Source organism: Oncorhynchus keta, chromosome 22 (assembly GCF_023373465.1).
Source record: "Oncorhynchus keta strain PuntledgeMale-10-30-2019 chromosome 22, Oket_V2, whole genome shotgun sequence".
NCBI classification, from domain to species: Eukaryota; Metazoa; Chordata; class Actinopteri; order Salmoniformes; family Salmonidae; genus Oncorhynchus; species Oncorhynchus keta.
This window is the reverse complement of record NC_068442.1, coordinates 24,904,715-24,917,768: the sequence shown is the minus strand read 5'-3', so window position 1 is coordinate 24,917,768 and position 13,054 is coordinate 24,904,715. Positions and strand designations below refer to the sequence as shown.

The 13,054-nt window shown below is 41.2% G+C and overlaps 1 protein-coding gene across 2 annotated transcripts in view; it reads right to left on the bottom strand.

The window, feature by feature from the left end:
- Positions 1 to 12,285, bottom strand: part of LOC118401225 (nuclear receptor ROR-alpha A-like) — a 268,749-nt gene extending 256,464 nt beyond the window's left edge. For both annotated transcript variants that reach the window (XM_035798563.2, XM_052474939.1), the window contains exon 1: positions 11,960 to 12,285. In XM_035798563.2, the coding sequence (XP_035654456.1) occupies positions 11,960 to 12,113 (154 nt within the window). In that variant the 5' untranslated portion in view covers positions 12,114 to 12,285. The remainder of the gene's footprint in view (positions 1 to 11,959) is intronic.
- Between the last annotated feature and the right edge of the window lie 769 nt (positions 12,286 to 13,054).

Here is a 13,054-nt window from a genome sequence, read left to right as displayed (position 1 = left end):
GACATACAAGACCACTGATAATCTCCCTCGATCTGGGGCTCCACGCAAGATCTCACCCCGTGGGGTCAAAATGATCACAAGAACAGTGAGCAAAAATCCCAGAACCACACGGGGGAACCTAGTGAATGACCTGCAGAAAGCTGGGACCAAAGTAACAAAGCCTACCATCAGTAACACACTATGCCGCCAGGGACTCAAATCCTGCAGTGTCATACGTGTCCCCCTGTACATGTCCAGGCCCGTCTGAAGTTTGCTGGAGAGCATTTGGATGATCCAGAAGAAGATTGGGAGAATGTCATATGGTCAGATGAAACCAAAATATAACTTTTTGGTAAAAACTCAACTCGTCGTGTTTGGAGGACAAAGAATGCTGAGTTGCATCCAAAGAACACCATACCTACTGTGAAGCATGGGGGTGGAAACATCATGCTTGGGGGCTGTTTTCCTGCAAAGGGACCAGGGCGACTGATCCGCGTAAAGGAAAGAATGAATGGGGCCATGTATCGTGAGATTTTGAGTGAAAACCTCCTTCCATCAGCAAGGGCATTGAAGATACCAGCAACAGTGTGTGAAAATCTTGTGAAGACTTACAGAAAATTGTTTGACCTCTGTCATTGCCAACAAAGGGTATATAACAAAGTATTGAGATAAACTTTTGTTCTTGACCAAATACTTATTTTCCACAATAATTTGCAAATAAATTAATTAAAAATCCTACAATGTGATTTTCTGGATTTTTGCTTCTAATTTTGTCTGTCATAGTTTAAGTATGCCTATGATGAAAATTACAGGACTCTCTCATCTTTTTAAGTGGGAGAACTTGCACAATTGGTGGCTGACTAAATACTTTTTTGCCCCACTGTACTTCTGTGAATGGGCTCTATTGCTTGTGTGGGTTTTGTCCCAGGTGCAGCTGATGCATGGATCATGAGGTGCGAAGTGCTCATGGCTTTGTTGGCACAAGTATCCAGGGATCATCTCTGAATGTGTCCCTGCATTTGCATTAAGTGGAGGAATGGTTCACATCCTCAGTCTAGTCTGCTGTGTGTCTGAGGGCCAGTGGAGCTGCATGCTAGTCTAACCCCCTGCAGGCAAAATCAGGTGTTATCTGTCTGACTGGGGAGACCGCCATCAATCTCTCCTGGCCCTTCCCCTTCCCGGATTCAAATCAGCACATGGATATACATCTGTGCCGATGATGCAGACAAGACTCAAAATGTAATATGTCAGCCAGATGTTTACTGTGTATTTGTCCCTGTTTATAAACGTATGTCTTTCTAGTAATCTGGAAATCAATGCTGTATAGTGTGCCCCGGGCCACTAGGAGGCATGGAAAGAAACATTGAGAGAATGCGAGAGACAGATAACGAGAGAGGGAGAACGAGAGAAAGAGAGAGAGAGAGAGAGAGAGAGAGAGAGAGAGAGAGAGAGAGAGAGAGAGAGAGAGAGAGAGAGAGAGAGAGAGAGAGAGAGAGAGAGAGAGAGAGAGAGAGAGAGAGAGAGAGAGAGAGAGAGAGAGAGAGAGAGAGAGAGAGAGAAAAAGCTATGTTGACACTTGTTCTGCCTGATGGTAATCTGATGTGTGAGAGATGGCTGAGAGTTTGGAAGGCACTTTGTCCAATTAGAACTGTGCAAATTTCCACCTGTCCCTGGCAGAGATGAAGTGGCTCTTTGAGAAGACATTGTGGCGCTACGCCAGGTAAGAGAGCCCAACACACTGCGTGTGGAGCAAGCTGCCATTTACGAGCATAGCAAGCCACCCCTAATTAATATTACCTCACATTTAAAAAAGATTTTGACATTAGTCTATTTTATTTATCAAAGTAAAAGACCTGAAAAAACTATATAAACACTGAACAAAAATATAAACGCAACATGTAGTGTTGGTCCCATGTTTTATGAGCTGAAATAAAAGATCCCAGAAATGTTCCATACGAACAAAAATCTTATTTCTCTATGTTGTGCTCAAATGTGTTTATTTTTTAAATTGAACCTTTATTGAACTAGGCAAGTCAGTTAAGAACAAATTCTTATTTACAATGAGTCTACCAGGGAACAGTGGGTTCACTGCCTTGTTCAGGGGCAGAACGACAGATGTTTACCTCGTCAGCTCTGGGATTCAGTCCAGCAACCTTTCGGTTACTGGCCCTACGCTCTAACCACTAAGCTACCTGCCGCCTACCTGCCGTTTACATCCCTGTTAGTGAGCATTTCTGCTTTGCTAAGATGATCCATCCACCTGACAGGTGGGGCATATCAAGAAGCTGATTTAACAGCATGATCATTACACAGGTGCACCTTGTTTTGGGGATAATAAAGGCCACTCTAAAATGTGCAGTTTTGTCACATAACACAATGCCACAGATGTCTCAAATTGAGGGAGCATACAATTGGCATGCTGACTGCAGGAATGTCCACCAGAGCGGTTGCCAGATAATTGTATGTTAATTTCTCTATCATAAGCGTCCAACCGGCCTCAATACCGCAGACCACATGTAACCATGCCAGCCCAGGACCTCCACATTCCGGCTTCTTCACCTGCAGGATCGTCCGAGACGAGCCACCCAGACAGCTGAAGATACCGAGGACTATTTCAGTCTGTAATAAAGTTATTTTGTGGGGGAAAATGTATTTTGATTGGTTGGGCCCCAGTGGGTGGGCCAGTCTCCCAAGTGGGTGGGCCTATGGCCTCCCAGGCACACCCATGGCTGCGCCCCTGCCCAGTCATGTGAGATCCATAGATTAGGGCCTAATTAATTTATTTAAATTGACTGATTTGCTTATATGAACTGTAACTCAATAAAAAAAAACATTGTTGCATGTTGCATTTATATTTTTTGTTCAGTATAATAACCTAATGTAAAATCCCTGTTGCGATCCCCATAGGATTCTATGAGGGCGCTCTGTCGTAATATCTCACTCTCAACAGGAACATTGACCCAGGACTTCCATCTTCCTATTTCTGTGTATCTATTTCCGTCTCTCACTTAAAAATAGCCTTTTAATATCCCGACATGCTGTTAATTATTGCTAATGTATTGTACTACATTAGGAAAATAAAGTAGCAAATATTGATCGATAAGACAGATCAACTTTTGTCAGAGGATGTGAGCATGATTGGTGTTGCAAACATGGTGAAGAGTGAGTCCAACTTTCAATCACTGTCTACCACAGATCTGCACATCAGCTTTGATGGAACCTCATGCTCTAGCAGCACCCACTCTATCTTAACGCACCTCCTACAGCAATCAATCCACACAGACAATAATCATATATTCATTAGTGGCTTATTCATATTTAAAATCAGTTTTTTTAAATAACAAAGGAACAAATGTCCTCTTTATTCTTACTGAGAAAGATTATCATACTTTTTTGGATGATGAAAATGGAACAATTGGGGTAAGAATTATTGTCAACATAAGTGGAGAATTAGAATCAATTATGTTTATTGTCATTGTCTCTTAGTAAATGGGTGGAGTGCATATGAAACTGTAGCTTGGTTGTATGTTTACAGTATCTTATATCAAACGCAGTGTTTGTCTATGAAATAAATATAAATGTACTAGAAACCTGCAGAGGGCCTCTAGCAATGGAAAAAAACAAGTGCACATGAATGCCAAGTCTCACAATTAGGAAGTAGTCGTTATGGAGGAAGCCTGAAGGGTCAGTAAAAGGCACGTCTTTGGACAATATGCTCCAGACACCTGTGTGATATTTAAATAAGAATAAGCTAATAGTTTCACATCCGATGTGATTCAACATGATTAATACTTTTGGGTATTGTTTAACCACTCAAGTCCATTGGCATTCTGTAATTGGTGAAAAAGATGGAGAGATGGGTTCCAATATTAATAATTAGTTGGTTCTGCTCTCTAAAAAATTCTGTCCAACCTCGCCAGATTTTAATCAAACGCTGAAAATAGTAGCTGATTGTAATCGGCACTCAGAAGTCACCAGGGGTGTTTGAAGAATCCGTCAAGCCTGAGAGTGGCGCTAATTCGATTAAGTGGCAGCAGTACCTGGAGGGAATGAATCTGTATCTCTCTCTTTTTGATTCAGATACAAGATTAGGTCTCGCTTCTTACTCCAATATAAATTCTCAAGCCAATGAAAATGACACTGATTTTCAAGTTGTTCATATTTTGTCTCAAAAAGTGACAAATAAACTTTGTTTAAATGTGTAATACTCCAGTGTCTACTTGACAAAAGTGAACCAAAAGCACATTAATTAAAGGCTGAAACAATTGAATTAAAATAAATTATTCGCATTACCTTAGCCCTTCTGTTAGAACCACAGCCCTCACAAATTGAGGCTGTTCTGAGGGCAAAAGGGGGTGCAACTCAATATTAGGATGTTTTGTACAGTCAGTGTATATTACATACAACATAGCTGCATACTAAAGAAGCAACGCAAACATAGTTTGGTTTCAAGGAACTTGGGAGGTCGCATTATCCTAAACCCCCACAAATAAAGTGCAGTAAACACACACAAACCTACAAAAACACATAGAACACAATATGCAAAGAAGCAACTAAAATGGTGTATTCAGACAAATAAAATGTCAAGTCAAGTTCCAGAAAATGTCTACCAAATTTGCTTTAACAACCATGTTAAACGCATTTTGTGAACGGACATTTGAAGATGAAAACCTGAGACAATATCGCAAAAAAATTTCAAAAATATCCACAATCACCATCCATTTAAAAAGACAGTTGGAGGATCAACATGACTTTCACCTCAGACTCAGTGGTGTGCAGTTTTCTACCGCTACATAGACAGGCTATATTTTGCATTTATTTTCTGTCTGAACTCACAATCGTCCAACATAGTCCTTACAACACGGGACAACAAGAGAGACATTTCACCAGAATAACAATAGCTAAGGGACTCTGGGGGGTGTTCTGCTCAAATACCACAGGTTTTACACTGTTACCTCTTGCTGTTTTAAAATACAGCACACGCACGTCAGGCCTGGGAAAGGCTCTATGGCGCTCTGCATTTCAAGTGCTCAACACATGTTGGTGCTCCACTCCCTGCATTAGGAATAATATATGTGACTTCGATGAACGGTTTTATTGCATGCATGTCCAATTCACGTAAAACTTATGAAAAGACAAGTATGAATATGGTGCAATGGTAGATTTTCACAAACTGCACAAAGACTTGATTACGTTCAGGTGATAGGAATTCGAGGTCATACCAATGTTGGATTGTTCATTGATCATAAGCCCCTGAAAACGTTCTCACTAAAGGAAACCTCACATACCTTTTCAACTTCTGTACACTCTCCAGACCAGTAGAGCTGCTAAGGACTTGGCTTGGATGTGTCATAAGAATTCCATTGAGTGATCCCATATCCTCTACTCACCACCTCCCTCTCCCACGAGGCCTCTTCAGAGGGGTCCACTTCATATACTGCAGGGACATGCTATACAACAGCACTGCTTAGGTCACAGTGTGCAGCATTAAATATAGACTCCTTTAACACCCTCCAATAATGCATCTGGAGTATTTCAGTTCATTACTATTCAAACTTTCTATCTCAGATATTAACTTCAGTAAATGGGCCACAGATCAGAGCTGTCGCTCACCGCTGGAGATTTCACATCAAATCTGCTTCTAGTCACCAGCCGAGACTTCCTTGCCAGCCCCAGTTGAGCCACTGCTGACGTGGACTCCAAAGAAAAACTGTCCCACAAGGACAAAACTTTCAGTGAAGTTTAAAAGCCAATAAACTATGTTTCGTCAATAAAGTAAATTGGGGCAAGCGATGGATTAACTTTGTTAATAAACTTTCGAATAGAAACAAATGATCAAACTTCATAGACCTAGCTTTTTCTCCTCAAATAACATAACCTGTAGGCCTACTTGGTACAAACAGAATAAGTTCTATAGAGCATCAATATCAAACACTCAGAGCTATCAAATACATGTGAAGTTTGGAGCTATAACTCCAGATGTTTAGGCTTAACCAAAAAACACATTTTGGTCCATTAGTCCATTGTTGATATAGTCCCTAAATGTTTTCCTAAATGTCAGCAATCAAGTTTTTAAGATATAGAACTTTAAACATACAGAAATAGAGCCAGTATGATGCATTTTTCATTTTGGGACACCTCACACTCCTCGAAGTATTAACAAAAGCAAGAGACAGAGACCATTATTTTGTGGAGGTCTATCTGCCAAAAAAAGAAAGCCACAAACGAGTTGCTCTCCAGGATGTGCCCTGGCTGTCCGCATGGTGGCTACCTGCTGCTTGGCCCTCCTCATCGAGCAGACAACCGTAATCCAGCTGGTATTTGAGAATGTCACAGCCTCACTTACGCTGCTGTCCAACGGGGTAGTGTGAGCACCGTGCCAGCTTCAGGCTTTCACAGGCTTTGTGCAGAACCTTGTTTAGAGGCCTCTGCTCCCCCGTGAGCCATCCATCTTCTGTCAGCACAGAGTAAACACATGCCACAACTCCAGCCCACAGGGCTCCCTCCGTCCGCAACATAGAACCAATCGGCTGACTGTGGAGGTGAAAGTCCCCTTAAATGTTCAGAAAGGGAAAACCATACAATGACGTGGTTATTTTGGACCAACAATGTTCAGCCAAAGATAACTGCATACGGAATGGTACCTAGAGTTGAAGTTGGAAGTTTAGGTTAGGAATCATTAAAACTCAGTTTTCAGCCTCCCAGGTGGTGCAGTGGTCTAAGGCACTGCATCCCAGTGCTAGCTGTGCCACCAGAGATTCTGGGTTCGAGCCCAGGCTCTGTTGTAGCCGGCCGGGAGGCCCATGGGGCAGCACACAATGAACCGAGTGTTGTCCGGGTTAGGGAGGGTTTGGCCGGCAGGGATAACCTTGTCTCACCTGTGTTCAACTAGCGACTCCTTTGGCGGGCCAGGTACAGTGCACGCTGACCAGGTTGCCAGGTGTACAGTGTTTCTTCAGACACATTGGTGCGGCTGGCTTCCGGGTTGGATGGGCATTGTGTCAAGAAGCAGTTGGGCTGTGTTCCGGAGGATGCATGGCTCTTGACCTTCACCTCTCCCGAGTCCGTACAGGAGTTGCAGCGATGAGATAAGATTGTAACTACTACCAATTGGATTCCACGAAATTGGGGAGTAAAAAGGGGTAAAATTGAAAAAATTATTATTAACTCAGTTTTCAACCACTCCGCAAATAGTTAACAAACTATAGTTTTTGTAAGTCGATTAGGACATCTACTGTATGCATGACACAAGTAATTTTCCCAACAATTCTTTACAGACAGATGATTTCACTTATAATTCACTGTATCATAATTCCAGTGGGTCAGAAGTTCACATACACTAAGTTGACTGTGCCTTTAAACAGCTTGGAAAATTCCAGAAAATTATGTCATGGCTTTAGAAGCTTCTGATAGGCCAATTGACATCATTTGAGTCAATTGGAAGTGTACCTGTGGATCTACTTCAAGGCCTACCTTCAAACTCAGTGCCTCTTTGCTTGACAACATGGGAAAATCAAAAGAAATCAGCCAATACCTCAGAAAAAAAGTCGCAAGTATAAACACCATGGGACCACGCAGCTGCCATACCGCTCAGGAAGGAAAAGCATTATGTCTCCTAGAGATGAACGTACTTTGGTGCAAAAAGTACAAATCAATCCCAGAACAACAGCAAAGGACCTTGTGAAGATGCTGGAGGAAACAGTTACAGAATTATCTATATCTATAGTAAAACGAGTCCTATATCGACATAACCTGTAAGGCCACTCAGCAAGGAAGAAGCCACTGCTCCAAAACCACCATTAAAAAAAGCCAGACTACGGTTTACAACTGCACATGCAGACAAAGATTGTACTTTTTTGGAGAAATGTCCTTTGGTCTGATGAAACAAAATTAGAACTGTTTGGTCATAATGAACATCTTTATGTTTGGAGGAAAAAGGGGGAGGCTTGCAAGCCGAAGAATACCATCCCATCCGTGAAGAGCGGGGGTGGCAGCATCATGTTGTGGGGGTGCTTTGCTGCAGGAGGGACTGGTGCACTTCACAAAATAGATGGCATCATGAGGTAGGAAAATTATGTGGATATATTGAAGCAACATCTCAAGACATCAGTCAGGAAGTTAAAGCCTGGTCGTAAATGGGTCTTCCAAATGGACAATGACCCCAAGCATATTTCCAAAGTTGTGGCAAAATCACTTAAGGACAACAGAGTCAAGGTATTGGAGTGGCCATAACAAAGCCCTGACCTCAATCCTATAGAAAATGTGTGGTAGAACTGAAAAAGCGTGTGCGAGCGAGGAGGCCTACAAACCTGACTCATTAACACCAGTACTGTCAGGAAGAATGGGCCAAAATGCACCCAACTTATTGTGGGAAGCTTGTGGAAGGCTACCCAAAACGTTTGACCCAAGTTAAATAATTTAAAGGCAATGCTACCAAATATTAGTTGAGTGTATGTAAACTTCTGACTCAGCTTGAATGTGAGAAAATAAATAAAAGATGAAATAAATCATTCTCTCTACTATTATTCTGACATTTCACATTCTTAAAATAAAGTGGTGATCCTAACTGACCTAAGACAGAGAATTTTTACTGGGATTAAATGTCACGAATTGTGAAAAACTGAGTTTAAATGTATTTGGCTAAGGTGTATGTAAACTTCCGACTTCAACTGTATGTACAAAGTGTCGTATAACTTCAGCCTGCATGACAGACAGGAAACAGCTAACAAAGTTTGAGATAATAGGTAAGCCACCCTGCACAATCATCATCTTTTGTGGTTTTAACCAATTATGAGTAGGCATTGCCAACTAATTGTCTACTAATCGGTAGTGGATGTCATTGGAAACACAAATCTTCCTCTATCTTTTTTTTAACCACAAAACATAGAAACACACATGTCTGTCAAGTAATAAAACATATATATTTCCCTTGAATATCCTTGGTATGCTGGCAAAAGTTATCCTGTAGCACTTCAACAAGTTTTCAATAACAGGCAAATATTTTTTTTTTACTTCATTATTATTCTTCCCCAGCTGTTTCTTTTAATAATAATTCTAACAAATATGATAAAATCCTAAAGTAAGATTTTTCAATTATCAACACTTTTTGTGTGGTTTCTGTGATTCCAAACTCGGTCCGCGGTAGGTGCCCCATCCACACACCCTGGGTGCCGGTGCCGGTTTTGGTTTTTGCCCTAGCACTACACAGCTGTTGCAAATAACTCATCATCAAGCTTTGATTATTTGAATCAGTTGTGTCATGCTAGGGCAAGACCGAGTTTGGGAAACCCAGCTCTAGAGGCTTCTTTTTTCAAACATTGCTTTTATAGAAACTGAAACATTGTTAGGTATTTTGTCCACTATACATGAATTGATTAGAAATATTTCTTATTGCTATTGGTTGGTGGCACAATCCAATATGAGATCACAAAAAAAATTGAAACAATAAAAATGCCAAGTAAAGCATTTCCAGGATTACAGTGTTGGGTTCAGACACTGCAGACACTTAGCCGTTTACTGAGGAACCCTTTCCCTTTTCACATCCGTGTATTGGAATTTCTGAGGATGAACATTTACTGTTTTAACCCTGAGCACTAATACCCTATAGGAAAGGCTTACTTCAGCAGAAGCTGTGCTGGAAGGCTTGAGTGGGTCAGAGAATGGGCCTGGGAGGTCTGTGGATATCATTAGTGGAAAGAAGGGTGTTATTTTCATATTGCAGGATCCCTCAGTTCGTGAGGAGCAAATTCGGAAACAATCAATATTAATGGCTTGTTATGTAAATTGACAGCCTTCGGATGAAGTCTCACAGTTACTCAGGGAAGCTGCAGATGTGATGATGCCCAGTCCAAAACTCTGCACTGTTTATCCTTGAACGAGCCTCAGATTTGCTTGTGTGTGTGTGTAACAGTAACAGATCAGTTGGCATGCCAGATAACATCATTTTGTTTTCTCCTTACTGCAACATTATAAAAGCCCTCATGTAGGGAATGACAGACAGGTGTAACAGTATTGCTTCCATCCCTCTCCTTGCCCCAACCTGGTCTCGAACCAAGGACCCTCTAAACACATCAACAACAATCACCCTCAAAGCATCGTTATCTATCACTCCATCAAAGCCCTAATTTTGCACAGCAAGGGAAACAACTACCTCAAGGTCTCAGAGCAAGTGACGTCCCCGATTGAAACAATACTAGCGCACACCGCTAACTAGTAGCCACTTCACACCGGTTACACAGGCTTACTCCAGCAGGTATATTTTTTGGTAGGACAGTGAGTGATACACTCATAAATATTTGCACAGAGCTCAATGTAACCATATCACACACAATGCACACTGATGATGTCATTGGAAACATGTATCTTCCTCTATCTTTTTTACTACAAAACATAGAAACACACAACGATGAATATGAAGTTGAACATTTTGGAAATGTCCCTTTAACTAAAGCATTCTGAATGAGGCTTGTCCCACTGAACATGCATTTTTTTACCCATTCAAGCATTACGTAACAGAGCAAAGGCATTATTTTTCCTGTCTTCCTCTTCCAGACACTTTAATCCACTGCATAAATGGGTGGGGGTGAATATGGGTCAGCAGGTTAGGAGCGTCTAGAAGCCAGACCTCTTCATAAAACAGCCATGAGATCGACCTAAAAAGCTTTTGTCCAAAATGCCTTTATAACTACCTGCCTTTGCCGGGTATTACATAACGGAGCACTGGCTGGGATCTACCAAGTTTGTTTAATTTAGTACTATCTCGTCTTCACACAAATCATTTTCTTATGCAGCTGGAATGAGTAGTGTTAAGAACCATTAGCCTACACATGTCTTGACCTCAGGAGTCAAGAACTCATCCACAAAGTGAAATAATATCTAATGATTTTCGCTTTCTCTCTCTCTTTCAGTGCGCGCCTCTGTTCATGGCTAAACCTGTTACATAACCAGCTTACATTCCACATTCACCATATCACACTCTAAACATAGGCTACCCCTTCCGCAGAGGAAATGTGCTCATGCAAACAACAGAGCAATGAATACACTGACATGTCTAATATGTAATTTAGTGTCATAATAGCAGGTGAATATACTGTACTTTTGAGTATTATTATTTTCCATTTAACTTGGATGAACTAAATTGAATGGAAGCTGTCTAGAGGGGGTGTGGCTAAATACTGTCTGTACTGTACAACACGGACGGTACTCAATCTCGCATATTCGTAATACATGTATACGGGACCAACACAATAAAATAATTTATTTGATAAATGATCCCAGTGTCCACTGTCCATCATGTCCACCATCAGGCAATTGTCAACCCTTCATTTCTGTCCGCTACAATGTATAAGATCTGGCGCGCACACGCAAGGCAAGGTAAATCAAATTCCTGCTGCTGATGCGTCTATATCGCACACACACACAATTACAGACTATCTATTCTGTAGCCTGTCACTTTGAAACAAATACGACCATAAAATACATGTCGCTTTTAAAGTTGAAGGCACTGGTGGTCGATAGCATACAGTTTCCCAAAGTTCACTTGTCTTTAGCACCATTGTGTAGCCTGATACACGTGTACTACGATAATATAGCTAGTTGCCGTGCTTGCGTTTTTAGGCAATTGTAATCGACCTGTTTAATACACTATCCTAACTATAACTGTTTTATTCCGAGTTTGATTTGTCTCACAATGACACATCATACGACAACGGTTGGACCTGTCAGTTGTCAGTTGTGCTTGAACACCTAAGGCAACACAGAAGCAACTCTCTCATCATAATAAATATGGTAAACATTAAAAATGTATCGCAATAGGAATACATCTTATGTTCCGGGTGGTTTTAAACATTTAGTTATACATATGGCTTATTTGAGACCTCCGTAATTTAAATTCTCCATATAAAGAATTCATTTTGAAGTTTGATGCATCAAATCGGTAATCAATCAATATTTCTCGTGATGTGAGATGTCGGCCTCTTACCTCTGTTGGTGCTTGAACACGTCTGCCTTCGAACAGGGGCTGGATGGTCCGCTTTTCGGAGCGTCTCCAGGTTTACCGGGGTTTCCCTGGCCGGGGTAGCCGGCTCGGAGGCGCTGTTGCCCGGGTCGCTTGCTGGATCTGGAGGGGACTCCATGTTGAATTTCAGATTTACTGTTAAACTATTGCTAGTTTTTCAGGACAAGTCTCTATGATTTGTGAGCTCCGAGAGTCCGTTTAGCTATCTATATTATAGTAGAACTAAGAAATGAGAAAATGCGAGTGTGTCAAGAGGTGGGTGTGTTGGTTTGATTGTCCACCGACAGCGCTAGAGAGAGCTTCAGTCATAGGCCTACAACTGAAAAGGGAGAGGTTGTCAATAGCCGATGAATAGATGTACAGTAAGTAGGCTAGTTAGTGCCTGCGAGTTTAGTTCATGTGATAGCAGTTTGATGCAGCCAACTCGCGTTTCTATTAAGTTTATCATCCCAATTTTCATTTTACAGGATAAAGTCTGATTGTAGGCTATAGTATATCATCACTGTGTTCAAACATCATAATGTGTATATAGCCACATTGGGAGAGATACCCAATATGCTATCTCTTGTTCGTTTAAAAACCTGTACCTCTGAAGCCTGCTCACAACTTCAACATCCCATTATATTATAGCCTATTTTTATTGACCCCCAAAAAATACAAAATCATAACTGACGAAGAATATGCCTCGGTTAATGCAACTACAACTATAGAGAGAAAGGGAAGAGAGCATGTCCATGCCTGCACAGTCGATGGTCTGCAGAGCTGTTTTAGCTCTCATCAACACCACCATCATCATCTATATTTTAAGGTTTACAGTGTAAAAGCCCATGGAAGCGTGCATAATTGGTAGCACTAGAATTATTTACAAAGCTTTAAGGAAATTCTTTCAAATGTATTCTGCTGAGATAGGCCACCAAAAAGTAATTATATGAACATGAGTAGGCTATCTATTGTCAATGTGATGATCATGAGGATGATGATGATATTGACGAGATGCTGAAGATGATGCTGTTAGTGACAATGCTGCTTATGGAGAATAATGTACATGCATTATGTTTA